General features: G+C 33.8%; 1 protein-coding gene across 2 annotated transcripts; it reads left to right on the forward strand.

The window, feature by feature from the left end:
• The first annotated feature begins 215 nt into the window (after window positions 1–215).
• Window positions 216–17,036, forward strand: tlx2 (T cell leukemia homeobox 2). 2 transcript variants are annotated; one of them, XM_051650397.1, is made up of 4 exons: window positions 216–1,281; window positions 8,512–8,749; window positions 15,954–16,134; window positions 16,672–17,036. In XM_051650397.1, exons 1-4 carry the CDS (start codon window positions 804–806, stop codon window positions 16,681–16,683), a joined length of 909 nt encoding a protein of 302 aa, XP_051506357.1. In that variant the 5' UTR covers window positions 216–803; the 3' UTR covers window positions 16,684–17,036. The 2 variants fall into 2 exon arrangements, with proteins under 2 accessions (XP_051506357.1, XP_051506356.1); XM_051650396.1 differs by having other exon boundaries at window positions 15,954–17,036.
• The last annotated feature ends 1,853 nt before the right edge of the window (window positions 17,037–18,889 follow it).

Here is an 18,889-nt window from a genome sequence, read left to right on the forward strand (position 1 = left end):
TGTATATATATATGTATATATATATATATATATATATATATATATATATATATATATATTCTATAGCACTGCTTCATGTGTGTAGGAACACCGGACGTTTTCATTTGTAAGCTGCAACGCAACAGCCCTGGCAAAAAAACAGAGGCGGGTTCTTTAAGAGAGGGGTGCGGGTGAGATCAATGCATTGTCTCCAGAAGTGCACGCAAGCCAATGGAAAAGCGCGTGACAGAATTTGGGCAGAGGGGGTTTGTCTCACCTGCTTGAAATCACTTCAAGAGGCGCATGAGCAGGACATTTTCAGCTTGCGACAATTAATATGCACGTATCGAACAGTTAACACTTCACTTTAGATAACAGTGATGCTCTCGAGTCTGGGCCGTGCGCCTTTTTGAGAAATAGCAGCACGCCAGAAAAGCGTCAGTTTTCTTCACCACAACTTGGCAGCTGATCACTCCAAGAAGGATTTAACAGTGAGCGCGCGCGAAGCGCATTCTTTTTTTTTTTTTTTTTTTTTTTTTACAGCCGACTTGATTTTTTTAGGAATCATCATGAAACTGAAAAAGAGCCAGACGCAATGCGAGTAAGTGTGGGATAATGTTGATTGAATCGCCTTCTGCAGTCCTGATGGAATCACTGTGATTTCTGATATCGCTATTAACTGCATGGGTTCTGAAAGCTTGGAGGAAGAATACTTGTTTAAAAATACGATTTTATTCGTTGGGGGATACGCAATCTTGCGTTGAAGTTTTAGGAATAAAACACTGCAACCTCCGAGGCTGTGCGTAACACACAGAACGGCGACAATGGAACACACTGGAATCGAAGAGGTGAACCAGACCCACCAGCAGCACGAACCCATCAGTTTTGGAATAGATCAGATTCTGAATGGCTCGGACCAGCCGAGCAGCTGCATGTTACCGTGCCGAACCGGTGACTCGGACTACTCGCTCGCACCTAACGTCTACAACGGCTACAACAGCGTGTACAATCCGGCCTGCTCGATGGCGGCGGGTCTGGCGGGTTCCTACAACGTCAACATGAACATGAATGTGAGCATGAACATGAACGTTAACGTGAACTCAGGGAATGCGGGCGGTGTCATCCGAGTCCCGGCACACAGACCCATGCCACCCGCTCCTCACCCGTCTAACCCTGCCCATCCACCGGGCATCGCGGCGGGGATACCCACCGTGCCCACAGTGCACAGCATGGGCAGTCCCGCCAGCTTCACGTTCCCCTGGATGGAGAGCAGCAGAAGATTTGCGAAGGATCGGTTGACCGGTAAGACTTTATTATTATTTATAGACTTTATTATTTACAGTATTGTTTTTGTATTGTCTGCCTTAGATTCCTGCTTGTGTCAGAAAAAAAGTATAATGACACTGACCAACGTCGAGGAGGATGGACACTTGTTTTGTTTTTGTTTTTTGTTTTGTTTTTTCTGCAAATTCAGTGCATGTGTTCAATAAACCTCTATTATCCTACATAATTAAGTAGAGCATTGTATAAAACCTCGATGAAACATTCAATTACAGTAAAAATCAATAAAAGACTTGCACAAGTTGTACAATCAGCAGCAGTATAGTTTATAATAACAGCAATGTTCATGCAGTATGACATAATAAAAGCACATAACAACAATAAAAACAATAACAACAGAAAATAAATAAATAAACGTAATTAGTAATAAAAAGGTAATGTATAAAAAATAAACATTTTAAACATTTAAAAAAATTAGGGGCAAAAAATAAATAATACAAAACAAGAGTCTCAAGATTCCATTAATAAAGAGACAAAATTATTATTATTATTATTATTATTATTTTTATTATTATTATTATTATTATTGATAAAGGAGCTATGAGTATTTTTAATATAATTTATGTCATGAAATACGACACACTAATAATTTCATAACAGAAATTCAATTTACGCTTCCCATTTCCACTGAAATATTTTCTTGGACAATACACCGTTCATATTAAAGAAATAGTAATTTAATTTTTTATATCACATTTATATCACATTTATATCACATTTGTGCTAAGCAATTATATATATATATATATAAGCATTGCGCTTAGATTAATATCGGAAATCCTTTTAAAAAAAAAGTGACATTACACTCACAATAATTTCTTTTTATCAGAGTCGGGCGTACAGCTGTAGCACCAACATCATTTCAACCTATATTATGTTTGTTGTTTTGCTAATAACAACACAGTGCCTTTCAAAATCTCAGTTTCTTCTAATCATCTGCATCTGTATGTTTTAATATTCTGTCTCTCTTGACCTTTAGGACAAATGAATCTTACAGGGGTTGCAGAGATCTAAATGTTGCCAGCATGTCAGCCTGTAGTGATGCGTGATGGCATGTTGACAAATCGTTTTAATCTACGCAAAGAGCCAATAGATATCCAACAGAGCCCGATTTGGGATAACATTTCCAAGTGGGACGATAATAGCGCGTGTTTCTGAAGGATAAGCTGGCCTTTGCACGCGTACAGAAAGGTCACTACAGATAATTATCTAGGAAATATTATGAATATGTTATTCTTTAATTAACAGAGATCACTTTGTTTCTTTTTATGCGTCTTAACATCTCAGATCATGGAAAATCAGTGGCGTTTACGTCTAGTCTGTACAGCCGTAGCATCCTTCCCTGTTTTCCATTTGGTCAGTTCACGTCTTCAAATGACGTCACTCATATAGTGAGATGAAAATGAAGAAGAATATGGATTTGTGTGCATTAAATATTCAGAATTTCACTCTATTCTTATTAATTATTTAAATGAGAGAATGATATGTCAACTGCAGAAGCTCTTTTGTAAATATGCTTATCAATTTTACTCATAGTCACTTTGGGCCACTCGTTTATTATATTTGATCTCTTCGGGGCCTATTTCCTTTTTTTCTTTTTTTTTTTTTTTTTTTTAATTAAGTTAAATTCAATACATTTTTTTTTATATAAAAGCACATAATTATAATAATATAATAATAATAGTTAAAGTAGTATTATACTTATAAAATACTTTTTTTATATGCTTGCTTTACTCAAAAACATATTTCCTAACAGATTAAATAGATTAATCTTCAATTTAAATCAATAAAACTTGAATATGTATATTAGTTTTATAAATTTCATTTAGTTAAACTTACAAACTAAAATAGGCTAAAATATCAAATAAATAAATAAATAAATAAATAAAAATAAAAAAAATCTGGGAGCGTCAATTCATTTAGTGCCTTTCTGTTATGGCCACTGATTTAAGAAGTATTGCGCAGAAACAGTTTGAACTAGGTTTCTGTTTTTTCATCTATTTTCTCCTTCAGCTTGAATTGCATGTCTGCATTTCACCACCACATGTGTCACGGTGCGTATAGGTGCACGAACAGGCCTGAGACTCGATATGCACTGCAGGCCGGACATATCATTCCGGATTGGGAGGCGATGAAAGGATATACCGCATGTTTTTTTTTTATTTATTTTTTTTTTTGTTGTTGTTTTTTATTTTTTTATTTTTTTTTTTGTTAATTGACTCCTTGGCAGTTTGCAAGTTTATAAAAGTCCAGAAACGCATGCACAAGTCAGTAAACACAGGTGGTTTGCCTTTTCCGTTTCAAATGATCTTTACGCGCGTCTTTGCTCTCCCCGTTAACAACACTGGTGACAACTGCTCCGTGTCAGGAGCTATATAGGCTATATGTCTGTATATAAAATATTACTGATAATTGTTACCTTAATAATACCATCTACGCAGTAACAAGAGCATGGTTGTATTCCTTTGCCTTATGTCTGGAATGGCACAGCCGCTTGCACTAATTCATATAACAGTATATTCATCAGTGGGAACAGATTTATTTTACACAACAGTAGCCTATTACTGGTGACGGTGGGGGGCTATTGGACCCAACTGCATCACAACAAAGGGCAGGTGATAGTCGTAAATTGATATCACTGGCCTTGGAGAAATTGGAAAATGAAATTGCGTGTGTATGGTGCTCTATCAGAAATGACAATAATGATCTTTCCCACCCATAAATACAAATGATTATGAAACTGAGACGAGGCCGCGTAGCCATGGTGACAGTGTCTAAAGGGAAAGACGATCTTCACTTGCGGATCTTGAGCGGACGGTTTATGGCTTTTCATGACAATTATTTTATTTTATTCGATATTTCAATTCCCAGCATGAATGGAAATTTAAAGGCGCATTCTGTTTTGCCCCACCGCACGTAAATAGCGACAAATGCCCATGTTAGATTTCAATATCTCACTTTGAATCCATTACATGTATATTTATTAGATTGCTACAAAGGTAATATTCGCAATGGGAAAGGCAGGAGCTGTCGCATGAAGGTGATATCACGTATAACTGATTTTATTACTGTCCGCATATTCTCTAAGGCAAGCTCTGATTTCTTGATGCGCTCACGATAAATTTTATTACACAGACATATCATTTAGAATTCCCCCTGCTGTCAAAAGAGAATACTGGGATTGTTTTTTGCTTCCTGTTGACCCACATTTGTATTTGTGTGGGAGTGGAGGTTTCTTGGAAATGTGTAAAAAATAAAAAAAAATAAATAAAAAAAAATAAAAAACTGTGGCAGCACATCAAAAATCCTCAATTAAAATGTTATCGTCCAAAAAATAAATAAAATAATACTACTAATACTACTACTACTAATATAATAATAATAATAATAATAATAATAATAATAATAATAAATAAATAAATAAAGCTGTGGCAGCACATAAAAAATCCGCATTGCAAATTGTATCATTCAAATAATAATAATAATAATAATAATAATAATAATAATAATAATAAATAAAGTTGTGGCAGCACATCAAAAATCCTAATTTAAAATATTATTGTCCAAAAAACAATTAAAATAATACTACTACTACTACTACTACTACTAATAATAATAATAATAAAATAATAATAATAATAATAAATAAATAAAGCTGTGGCAGCACATAAACAATCCTCATTGCAAATTGTATCGTCCAAATAATAATAATAATAATAATAATAATAATAATAATAATAAATAAATAAATAAATAAAGCCGTGGCAGCACATAAAAAATCCTCATTGCAAATTGTATCGTCCAAATAATAATAATAATAATAATAAATAAATAAAGCTGTGGCAGCACATAAAAAATCCTCATTGCAAATTGTATCGTCCAAATAATAATAATAATAATAATAATAATAATAATAATAATAATAAATAAATAAATAAATAAAGCCGTGGCAGCACATAAAAAATCCTCATTGCAAATTGTATCGTCCAAATAATAATAATAATAATAATAATAATAATAATAATAATAATAAATAAATAAATAAATAAAGCTGTGGCAGCACATAAAAAAATCCTCATTTCAAATTGTATCGTCCAAAAAAATACAATAAATAAATGACCTATAACTTTGATTTCAAACACTCTACGGTTCTCTGTCACAGTCCGAGGAATCATACCAAACATTACCCGTGTGCTTAAATGATGACGACGCGGGGCGCCTGTCACTCAAGCACTTTAATTAAATGCAATCAAATCCGATTACACACTGGAATGAAGAGTCTGTGCGCATTATCCAATCACAAGCCATTTTATTTGCTTGTCCAATAATAAAGATGGCAAATAAACTAATGATCTAGTGATCTAAGCATTAAAAATGTCCTGATCAAAATATAAATATGCTAAATCTAAATAAGACAATTGGCACCTTGTTATTTGCCATTAACAACAATAAAATTAAGCTGACAAGTTAATTAATTAATTAATTTATTTATCATATAATTCCTAACTGACTGCATCTTTGAGGATGACCAAAACAGATTCAATGTCAGCCTGACATCATGCCTGACCTTGAGGAACCCCAGTATGAGTGAACTTTATTGGAATTCTTTTGAGGGCTATCAACAGCCATGGACGTGAATCTTGAATTTCACAAGTGCGTGAATGAATGTAGTTGAGTGTCATGAGTAGCCAAGAACAGTCAATTGCAGATCATGGTATGTCTTCTCACATGGGTAGCCAACCATTGGGAGATCCAAGTTCAGTCCAGTAACAAGAATCACATTACGGTAATATAAACATCTTGGTCGAGGTTTACTTGATAAAAACAGGTTTTTCCACAGTGATGTGTTGAAAAGACATGTTCTCCAATTACTTTGCGGTTCCGGTCTTATTCCATAAGTTCATTTTCCTTATGATGGCCAAATGGTTTAAATTACAGTGCCTATATGAAGTGTGTAATTTAACATTCCGCTCTGAGGCATTTAATGCTTTGGTATCTGATGTTTTGTATTTAATGTTTTGGTATTTGCTATCTGTCTTTTACTTTCATTTTTTTTTTTTTTTTTCATATGGTCACAAAATTGTGTATTATTAAAAGTGTCTTTGATAAATTACACTACACAATAAAAATAAAAAAATGAAGTCATTACCCTTTAAGTGAATTTGAGAAAGTTTTTACAAGCAACTTAATTGCTTTCATTCAAATTAGGTGAATTCAGCCACCATAATTTAGTTGTATTAGGTTAAATCAATGTGCTACAGTAGTTTTAACTCAGCTTTAGTAGGTTTGTCAAACTAAATTTACTAATGTTTAATTTAATTAATTTTCTTATGTTGGTCCAACTTAAGGTCCTATTCTCATCTTGCTCGAAATGCATAAAATAACACTTAATTTCAACATTTATTCACCCCATCCAGGCCCATGTAAAGGCATGCTGGTGAAATGGAAATCCCTTGCCCAGTTTCATCAATGATACAAAAAGTATTCATGTAGTCCAAACTCAAACGGATTAAGTAAACAAAGTTTTGAGTATTACAAATTTAATTGGATAGAATGCAATGACATCAAGTTGTGACAAAATGTTCTAGAATTGCATTGCTTTAGTTCACATTAGTTAAGTAAACTGAACAACCTGCAAAAATCCTTTTTTTGTTGTTGTTGTTTTTTTTTTTTTTTTTTTTTTTTTTTGAGTGCATATTTTTCTTCAGATGCTCCATATTAATTTAAGTTTATGCTGCAACATTAAATCAAACAGATGTTTTCTAGTGTAGTATACTGAATAGCTAAAACTGTATAGCTAAGTCATTTATTTAGTAGTCTTTGGTTTCACTCAGGTACACACACACTCTTTCAGGAGAGTCAACATTGTCCTGGATAGCCAAAACATCATATTTATTAGACTCTTCACCTCCAGTTAGAAGCCTTGACTTGGTTCCAGTTACCCTTTAGTGGAAAAGACAAAAGGACTCACCATGTCTGGTTATGTTTTGCTGTCCACACATGGACTTTGAGAGGACCGGCATAATGATCCTATACTGTATGCTCTTTTCATACACTGTTGATATAGTCCTGATTATTGCTATTGTCCGTACTATATAGCCTACCTTTACAAAGGGCATGTCTAGAACCGTTTGCATTTAGTTGCATTCTGGTCCTGTAACAACCAAGTTGTTCATATCACCAGTTCACACCAGCTCAGCATTAGAAAAAAGAAGGGGAAAGGTGAACATATCAAGCAGAATTCAGAATGCAAAATGAAGGCCTTGGTTGTAAAACCATGAATAATAGATGAACAATACAGATGAGCTGAATGTGAAATAGCCTGCTTTTTCTATTCACATCTATTTTGTTTGAAATAAAGCCAAAATACAATTTGTACATGTGCTGCAGTTTAGATTAGACAATGCCTCATTAAGATTATCCACTGTATTTAATATTTCTTTTGTATCTTTAGATTTTTTTCTAATTAAATACATATATTAGAATATGCATACATACAGGCACAGAGAGACTATCAGCCAAGGAAAGACTCTCCTGATGTTCTTTGTTTATAGATATGTTATTGCACTGTTGACTGCAGGCCTGTTATGAATCTACCGGAGGCCAAAGCAAGGCTAAGACTTAAAAATGTCATTAAAATGAAAGCAATGGCAAAGGTTTAAAAAAAAAAAAAAAAAAAAAACCTTTGTGACAAAACAAGGTAACACAACATAATAACTTTATTATTACAATAAGTAATTAGGAAACATTGGCTAATGATGATTTGTCATGATAACAAATCAATAGTTCATGTTCATTCAATTTTGAACATATTTGAAAAAAATATACAAATTCCAGGACAATTTCCAATCATTTGGTTCTACATTAAAAATTAAGTTAAGCATTATTTGATGAAGCAATAATTGTGAATGTTGTTAATAAAACTGTTACCGAATAGGCCTTACAAAAAAAACAAAATCTCTCTCTCTCTCTCTCTCTCTCTCTCTCTCTCTCTCTCTCTCTCTCTCTCTCTCTCTCTCTCTCTCTCTCTCTCTCTCTCTCTCTCTCTCTCTCTCTCTCTATTTTTTTATTTATTTATTTATTTATGTATTTTTTTTTACAGTTTCTTTAATTTTTTTATTTATTTATGTATTTATTTCACCTATATTCATGCCTCATCCCTGTTTTTTTTTATTTTTTTTTTTTTTTCAGCTGCCCTTTCACCGTTCTCTGTGACACGACGAATCGGCCATCCGTACCAGAACCGAACACCGCCGAAACGGAAAAAGCCCCGCACGTCGTTCAGCCGCGTGCAAATCTGTGAGCTGGAGAAACGGTTCCACCGGCAGAAATATCTGGCGTCAGCAGAGCGCGCAACGCTCGCCAAAGCCCTGAAAATGACAGATGCTCAGGTCAAAACCTGGTTTCAGAACAGAAGAACAAAATGGAGGTGGGTGAAAATGTTTTGTCATTTTCTTTTTTTTCTTTTTTATTATTATTTATTTATTTATTTTTTTTTATGTATTGTTAAAAAAAGAAAAAAGAAGAAAAAAAAAAACGACTGTTATAACTCATCCATCCATCTGTCAAAAATGTTATTTGGGTCTAGGACCAGATCACATTTCATTCAGGCCTAATTCATTTCATTTCATCAAGATTATTATTATTATTATTTTTTACATTTTGACATGATTTTATATGACAATTAAGCACACACCCTCTACAGGTCAGTTATAGTTATGTAATGTAATAATAAAAACAGCATTTGTTTTGCATTACAGTGATAAAAATAACCTTTCTGAATTCCAGTAATCAGAATCAGAATGAGCTTTATTGCCAAGTATGCTTGCACATATTACAAGGAATTTGTCTTGGTGACAGAAGCTTCCAGTGAACAAACAATACAACAACAAGACAGAGATAATAAAAAATAGAATAAAAATATAAAGCGAATAGAAAATATAGGTATATATACAAATACAACAGACAACATATATATATATATATATATATATATATATATATATATATATATATATATATATATATATATATACACACACACACTACCGGTCAAAAGTTTTGAAACACTTACTCATTCTTTATTATAATTTTTTTCACATTTTAGAATAATAGTAAAGTCATCAACACTATGGAATAACATAAATGGAACTATGAGAATTATGTTGTGACTAAACAAAATCCAAAATAAATCAAAACTGTGTTATATTTTAGCATCTTCAAAGTAGTCACCCTTTGCCTAGAATTTGCAGACATGTACTCTTGACATTTTCTCAAACAACTTCTTGAGGTATCACCCTGGGATGCTTTTTAAACAGTATTGAAGGAGTTCCCATCTATGTTGGGCACTTATTGGCTGCTTTTCTTTATTATTTGGTCCAAGTCATCCATTTCAAAAACTTTTTTTTCTATTACATTTTTGTATTATACTGAAATAAATTAATATGGTGACACAATTATATTTTTGTCTACAAAACTAATTTCAAACATTTAAGCATACGCCTTCAGATCAAAAGATTTTTAAGATCATGAGAAACATTTCAGTCAAGTGTTTCAAAACTTTTGACTGGTAGTGTATATATATATATATATATATATATATATATGTACAAATACAAATCTGTTATATATACAGATAGTGCAAGAGAATGTGATGTGCACAAGAGGTAGGAGGTGTAACGAGAACTGTCATGACAATAATATTTAATGGTTATAATATATGCGTCATCTTTAAGCATGATTTTGTTTTTGTATTCTTTGCTAGTTCTTTATTTATTTTAAGCTATTATTGGTGCCGTTCACATTAGCTTTACAATCCTATTGATTTATCATTTGTTGGTGTTTCAGACCTGTTACTGTTCTTTTGTTGGCAATGAATGATTATAATTTCCAGACCTTAATATCCACAGTGGCGCCATTTTTGATTTTTGACAGTAATGAAAACGAGGCTTTCCCAGATAGCACACGTACATCACTGAGATGTCTGTTTTAGATGTTTTCATCTGGAAAGCATCACAATCTAATTAACATCTGCTAAACATCTTAAAAAGATCAGATTTACAAACATTCTAAATCATAAACGTCTCAAAGACATCTGATGAATGTCTTACTGACATCCGAGACACACTTACAGACATACGTCTTATAGACATATTGCAGATGAGCAAACAACCTAAAAAATATGTCTTCCAGATGTAAACACACACATCAAATAGACGTCTGGGTGATGTACGTGTGCTATCAGGGTTGAGGGAAAGACAGTATCTTTGATGACATGCACTGCATAAAGCTATTAAAAAGCTCCTGGATCACATCTAATTTTCAACAACTCATGTTGTTTGGAGTTTTGTCTGCTTCAATTTCTTGGAAACATATTTTTTCAATGCTCTGTCAGCGGAACAGTCCTTTAAACACTTTAAACATCTGTACAACCCTTTGAAGAGACTGTGCGTCTATCCCTCACAGCCTCGTTGTCATTCCCGTCAAATATCAAAGATGACATTGCTGTGAATAAGGTCTGTAGCACATAATTTAGTCACAAGTGAGTTTAATTGAAGAGGCATTCAAGTCCTACTAGAATAATACCACTGTGGATTTGCTGAAGATTACATTTTATTTGTTTATTTATTTTATGTGCATTGGTCAGGGGATGTGGGGGACATGCCCCCCCCCCCCCCCCCCGCCCCCAAACACACTCTTTAAAAAGGTGATTTTTGTCCCCTGCACTTTTCCAAGCTAAACCCATACTGAGTCCAAATGGTGGATTTGTATACAGTATTCTTTTTTAGGGGGATTTTCTCCCCTTTTCTCCCCAATTTGGAATGCCCAATTCCAAATGTGCTCTAAGTCCTCATGGTGGCGTAGTGACTTGCCTCAATCCAGGCGGTGGAGGACGAATCTCAGTTGCCTCCACGTCTGAGACTGTCAATCCGCGCATCTTATCAAGTGGCTTGTTGAGCGCGTTACGTGGAGACCTAGCGCGCATGGAGGCTTCACGCTATTCTCCGCGGCATCCATGCCCAACTCACCATGTGCCCCACCGAGAGTGAGAACCACATATAGACCACGAGGAGGTTACCCCATGTGACTCTTCCCATCCTAGCAACCGGGCCAATTGGTTGCTTAGGAAGCCTGACTGGAGTCACTCAGCATGCCCTGGATTCAAACTCATGACTCCAGGTGTGATAGTCAGCGTCTTTAAATGCTGAGCTACCCAGGCCCCCCTGTATACAGTACTCTTTGCATTTTGTTACTTTGGGCTGATTGAGCGACCATCCAGCCAATCACAGGTGAGTTTCATGAGCCGAAACAACACTTGCATAATAGGCCATCAGTCAGACAGTCTAATCAACGCGGCTCCATTCATTTCTACAAAGTTGCTTTCAACAATGCTCATTTATCCATGTTTTTTATCTGCATTGATGTTGATCTAAATTAATAATCTAGAGATGAGGAACACACAAACGAGAGTTATTTATCGGCATATTGTTCTTGATTGGCAGCATTACGTGAAATGCACTGCAGAAAAAAAACAAAGGACAATCCTTCTTTTAAGCACACATTGTAAGTGGAGTTTCTATCAGCACTTGAGTCTTCATTAAGTTATGCTTTTTAAATTATGCTTGTGAGGTAATAGTTTGATCGGTTGTTTTTGCCAGTTTAAGCAGAGTACTAGATCTGTGTTCAATATGTAATGATATTTTTAATATCAGCTCTTTTATTTTACCTCAATATTGGTGTGCAGTCGACAAACTGTAGGGGGTTAAAACGAGATAAAAAATAGCTGTGTTCTTAAACACTTTTTTACTGAAAGGAATAGATATGTAGACATGCTTTTTTATACATGAAAATGTACGGACGTTATTGAAACTCATAATTATTATAAGACTATTATTGTTGTCTTTTGATAAAAGTCATGCTCGGCAGCTCACAAACTGTAGGGAAATGATAGATTTGCTTTGCTCTTATAATGCTTAAAACCTCTACTGAAGTCTCTTTGTAGGTCTGTAGACATACACGTTTAAAATATTACAATTTTCTTTTGATCGTTGATTCAGTGAGTAACTCATTTCACAGACACTCATTTGTCACCACCTTCTGGCATCACCAGAAATCATCACTGAACGAATAATTAAGTGAATCTGAACGAGTTTTGGTGAGCATAAACCCCACAATTAAATCCCACAATGCACAAGCACAGAGTAAAAAATTCAGTTGTGCACATGCACAATTGTCATTACTGTAATTGATTAAATTATTTATTCAAGAACCAGCTTGTGCTCAGTCTTTTATTTTCATGTGTGAAACAGAAGCAAGTGCTCCACAAGATGCCCTTTATTTTTGCAGCTAATTTTGCAAAATCTTGCAATTATTTTGCAATACTTAAATTTTTAAAATATTACAAACATTAAATAAGTAAATAATATGTATATGTTAATATATACTGTAATATATTAATACTGCACTGTAAGTGTTAGGTCTGTGTGAGCCACCTACTGACAGCTGTGTCCCCCCCACTTTTAAAATGACTGCTACGCCCCTGACATTGGACACCGATTGTCTTGACCAAGCAGAAATATTGAAGCTCTAAAAAGGCTCTTTGGAAACTTGCTGTCTATGCATTGTGGAGCCTATACTTCTAAATCATTGAGAGCATGTCCATTCTTTCCACATAATCTACTCATCCTTTTGCCGTTGTCTGTTTTGGAGCAAATAAATGCCCAATCTAATTAAGAGCAGGCTTACTTACCTTTAGTCCTACCAACAGGCTGCAGTAGGCAGACAAGAGCTTGCTGAGTGTGATTTATTTTTAATGAATCTGAGTCATGGCCTTTAACCAATAAAAAAAAATATTATTACTGTTTTAGTATGCCTGCTCATCAATATTTATTTATTTCATTCAACAATTATCTGTATCTGTTAAAAGCTGCTGGGAAATATTCATTAGGAAAGTCACTTCTCTGGATTGGCAAATTTGCAAATCATTATATGGCCTCGAATGAAATGCTGATAAGTGTTACATCAAAGCTGGCACCATGCAGCCAACTAGAATATTAACAACAACAATCACTTCCATAGTAAGATATATGTCTGAATCTACCTAACTACATAAGGTTGTACCAAAGTTATTTTTACCCTCCGATCAGGTAATACAATTGTTTAGAACAACTGCACGGTTAAATGCATATATATATATATATATATATATATATATATATCACAATTAAACAATTACAATTGGATTCATATTAATAATTAATATTTTTAACATAAAAATAATAAGTGGTGTACGTGTAATCACTTAATATAAACATCGCTAAGAAATGCCTTAAATTTCATGTTTTCCATTTTTGTTATGGCCTATAGCATTTGACTGTAGCTTACACAGACACTCTGAGAATGAAGGATGTATTTGCGTGTCAACCGTACGGGTAACAAGCCTGTGATCAAATGAGCCGAGTGCAATCACATTACAGTGATGCATTTAACTGTGATGTGTGGCTAATGGACACCAGGCAGCAGGTATGGAACAACCATTGTGCCCTCATGGTGGACAGATTTTGTCATGGAGAATGAAGTCATTAAGACTGGATGATTTCATGAATTATGGAGGTCTCCTCTTTGTTTCAGGATCCATTTTGTACATTGGACATCAAATGGCAACCCAACACACTAGTCACTACCAAACATAACACGTAATAAATGTAGTCTCTGGGTCATAATTTCTTTTAACTTGCATAGATTTGTTCATGGTTTTTAAGGATGAGGGCCTGTCATGCAACCTCTCCATGTTGGCATCTAGCTAATAGCTAGCTTCTACCAAAATGCTTTGAAATGTAACTTTTTTTAAAAAAGTCAAGAAGCCTATTTATTATGTTATCCTAGCTATTTACGATTGTAGAGTTATGTTTTATTATTGCATTTAGCATAGTTTTATCCATGCTGTTCAAAACTCTATCAGAACAGACCTACAACCTTCTTGAGAACCCATGTTAAAGTGTTTTTGTGTTTTCACCACAAGTAGATTTTGTACAGCTAAGAACTTGCTCCCTGCATCATCGTGCCTTCCTTTTCTTTAAGGAACAATGAAATTCTACTTTTCTAACTACAAATTATATTTACAATTTTTTTTTTTTTTTTTTTTTTTTTTACATTTGGATTTGATTTGACATTTTTAAAATGCTGCCACTAAAATGTTTCCTTTGTTAAGGGTTTATAAATGGATTTGATAATGACTAATAACTCATTTACAAATGCATTATAAATCACTGATATGCAGTTATAACAACATGAATAAAAAGGTTGACTTTCATGCAGTATTTATAAACTTAAGTAACACTGTAAAAACTGCTGTCACAAATCTTATTGTCTGAAGAACTGTGTGTAGCAAAATTAATGGGTAACACTTATCATTAATGTTCCATTTATTATGGGTTTATAAAGGTGTTTATTAATGACTTTTAAGGCCGTTACAAATGTAATATAAATCATTTATATGCAGTTATAACAACATGTATAAAAAGAGCAACTTTCAAGCGATTCTTGCCAAATAAAGAGCATTAACTTACATATTATAAATGCTTAATAAATACACTTGTTCATACTTATATTAATCAAAAACATAAAATGCCATAATTCATGATTTATGTCACAATGCAAAAAAATATAGACTAGTATATTGAGATTAAAAGGAGGGATTATGTCATTTTGCTACAGTCCACTTTGTGTTTACATTCTTTACCGTAATGTCTTAACTCACTTGTGTTGTCACTTTCCTTGTCATGCTGATGTCAAATGAATGGTGCTACTCGAGTGCTGTCCCAACTTATCTAGTCCTAGTTTCCTAAATTCCTCTGCAAAAACACTTTTTAGGATTTCATGTTTATTCACAGCATATATCATGTAATAACACCTGATTATCATTAAACCATTTTTGAAACTTTTATATAAATAGGTTTCTAATATTGGCAACTTCTTAATAAATGCTTAATTTGTGTCCACTATACATTAAGGTACTTTTTTATAGGTTGTTGATGATGAATAAATGTTAAAAGGCATTTATAACATGTGAGGTCAAATGGCTCACTTGTTGGCAAATATTGTATGACAGTAGACCTTTTATTCATGTTGTCATAACCAAATCAGTTATTTATAATGCATTTGTAAATGAGTTGTTAATAAACCCCTTAAACCCTTAACAGTTCCTCAGACAAGAAAAAAACAGGATTTAGTGAAAAATATGTAATCGCATTAGTTTCAACACATACCAACTGGTCTGTCATTTACTGTTGTGTAATACAAGGACTATAGTATTCACATCTGTTTTGCTCACTGTTCCATAGGCTGCTCATGTTTATAATAGTAATACAAGGTATTATTAAATGTAAAGAACCATTAACATTCACATGCTTCATTTAAAGTTACTTTAGTCATAACATGCACATTGTTGTTTTTCATAAAGGCATATCATCCCTTTTTTGCATGTGGAGTGCTCAGATCTCTCGTGGTAATTAAAACCAGCGTAGGACCTGCACTAGATAAACATGTTAGATGACATAATCTGCTTTTGTATTTGAAAAGGGTCTCTGTCACCACACATTATGTTGACTTCTATCATGTGTCTCTGATGACAGGAGGCAGACCGCTGAGGAGAGGGAGGCTGAGCGACAGCAAGCCAACCGTCTGATGTTGCAGCTACAACAGGAGGCTTTTCAGAAGACTCTGAGTCAACCGCTTCAACAAGACCCTCTCTGCCTACACAACTCCTCGCTTTATGCCCTGCAGAACTTACAACCCTGGGCAGAGGACAACAAGGTGACCTCTGTCACCTCAGTTGCATCTGTGGTCTGACCCACACCTCTCATGTATACAAGTTAATTGAGGAAGGATTTTATAGTCCGGGTTTAAAAGCATTACAGGACACTAATTTCACACAAAATTTGGGTGAATCTCTGACATTCACACTTGGACTTATTTCACGAGCATCTGTACGAAGCCATAAGCTAAACAGGTTTTTTGTGAGACCATAGAAGAAATCTTAAAAAAAAAAAAAAAAAAACTCAATTGAATGCGGAAAAAATGAATTCCATTTCAATGATTTCGATTGGATGAGTTTTGGCTCGGAAATACAATGGCTAGAGCCTAGTAACAGATTAAACTGAACTGTATATTTGTGTTTTTGTTTATTGCTCAAACATTTTTCAGGAATATGTGTTTTTTATGTCTTGGCATGGAACAATATATTCCAATTAAAATGGAATAATATTCCAATTCACATTTTCATTCCCAGCTGAATCTGATTGGTAATTTTTCTCGTCCCTTACGCTACATTCTCGTTCCTCTTTTCTTCAGCTACCCATCTAAGAGAGGGAGGGGCTATGTCCTTTCCAACCCAAAACCGCAAAGCTGTCTGATGAATTTCACCCATCAAGACGGCTGTTTGTCTACGTGCCATTTGGCATCATGGAGACTGACTCAACCCCAGACTCGTTCAATCTTGTTCCTTTAATTGGTGTTTTTTTTTGTTTGTTGTTTTTTGGATTTTATAAGATGTGTTTGTGATGCATGTTCTCTACATTTCCTGTACAAAGAGACAAACTAAAAATTGTTTGTTCCATCACACTGGAGTCCCTCCTAAAATGAACTTTGGAAGCAATTATGGAGGCATTCTTTCTGGATTCTTCATATCGTGACGTTTAAAGGCATTTTATAATAAAATTAATTGTGACTTCTAAAAATATTCTGTTGAAGGTTGTGTTGTTTCTTGGTGTGTGCTTCCTTCATTGTTTCAGACCCTATAGGTAACACCTCAAATTATTTTGGAATCGTCTTAAAGGTAAAGTGTACTTCTGCACCTCTAGCATCACCAAACTATGGAGCCCCTTAGAGGACAGGAAGGGAATTTATTTTCTGAAAGTTTTGCATTCCCTCGCAATAGTTTTGCTTGCTTTTGCAATAATGTTGGTTACCTTGCAATAAATTAACTAGAGTTTTACTACAATAACCGCACTTGAACTGGTATTTCTAGCAGACCCATAATAACCACAAAATGTACCATGGTTTATTGCATTATCTATAGTTCAACTGTGATATTTGTAGTAAAACCATAGCCACAAACAGTGTTTGGTAAATTACTTAAAAATAGTAATCCACTACAAATTACTAATTGCTAATCACTCATTTTAATCAGAATACTTTACTAATTATTTAATTGGAAAATCAATCACATTGCTAATTACTTTTATTTAAAGTTACTTTCTAAAACACTTTTCTGCTCAACAATTTCAAAATCATGTATATATTTCTTCATACACTCAGCCCCTCGCATTTCTCCTTCACAATGACTTGTTACAAGGCCATAATTAATGTATTCTACATAAATAATATATTAGAAATAAGCATAACCATATAATGTACTTAAAAGTAATTAAATTAATTAAAAGTCAGTGGGTCTCATTCATGAAACACGACCAGAACTCATTTTTGTGTAAATCTTTCATAAAGCCGTTTTGACGTAAATTCTCAGATTCATGAAAGTTTTTGTATTTTCAAAATGTTAGATGGTATGAACGAAATTTACACCTTCTCCCAACCACGTGTTAATCTTGCATAAGACATCTGAACTTGTGTTCTTTTAGGCAAACTGTCATGACCACGTTTTGATAGAAGTGAAAATAAATAATGAAAAAATTAACTAATAATTAAATGAATGAAATTAACCTTAAAAAAATAACATAAATATAATAAAAACGTTTCCTTTTCTTTTCAAACCATAGCCTATACTTATTTAGAAATGTTTTTGTTTTTTTTTTACTGCTTGAATTTATTTTGTAAAATATTTTTAAAGTATAATTTTTTCCAAACTCTGCTTTTCATTTTTCCAGCAGACATGCTTAATTTTTCTCGAAAAAATAAATGCCCTCTAACGTGACTGTTTGGACAGTTTTTTTTATTTGATATGAGCTGTATAATTTAGGTTTCATAATTTAGTAAAGGCATCGATAAATCACGTTCAGTTGATAACATATCATCAATGCTAATACTGTTAAATCCATAAATAAACACATCATAGTCAGGTGTGTACACAAAACAACGGGGAAACAATTGAAAAAGCCTGCACACATAGCTTGCAAATCTGTAATATCTTATGGCGTTTCGATCAAAGATCTTCTTCAGGCATTCTATTTACTTCTCTTCCAGTTGCAAGTATATCACTGTTAGCATCATGATTTACCCGAGAAGTTCCACAAATGATGCTGGCAATGCGCTATGAACTGAACAAGAGAAGGTTAATGGTGATGAACATCCTCCTCCAGGTGTGAACTGAAATTACACACACGTCAGCAAAAACATGCAATGACAGTAATTCACTTTCATTGAGATGCTATTGTGCTTGCTAAATCAAAATTTTACCATGTAAATGCAATTCATTAATAAAATCAATTTCATTACTGTTCCGCATAGATGATAACAGCATTTAATATTATTAATAATAATAACAATTATTACTATTTAATTATATTATTGATATATCCTTTATTATTTCACCAGATGAACCTGGATATGTAGG

This window comes from Myxocyprinus asiaticus, chromosome 22 (genome assembly GCF_019703515.2).
Source record: "Myxocyprinus asiaticus isolate MX2 ecotype Aquarium Trade chromosome 22, UBuf_Myxa_2, whole genome shotgun sequence".
In the NCBI taxonomy this organism is placed as follows: Eukaryota; Metazoa; Chordata; class Actinopteri; order Cypriniformes; family Catostomidae; genus Myxocyprinus; species Myxocyprinus asiaticus.

Bases quoted from the DNA above. Each gene is read 5' to 3' on its own strand.
- tlx2 (XM_051650396.1), top strand. From the start codon at position 804: ATGGAACACACTGGAATCGAAGAGGTGAACCAGACCCACCAGCAGCAC. The intron at 1,282-8,511 runs GTAAGACTTTAT...TTTTTTTTTCAG, and splicing joins TGCGAAGGATCGGTTGACCG to CTGCCCTTTCACCGTTCTCT. The intron at 8,750-15,953 runs GTGGGTGAAAAT...CTCTGATGACAG, and splicing joins AACAGAAGAACAAAATGGAG to GAGGCAGACCGCTGAGGAGA.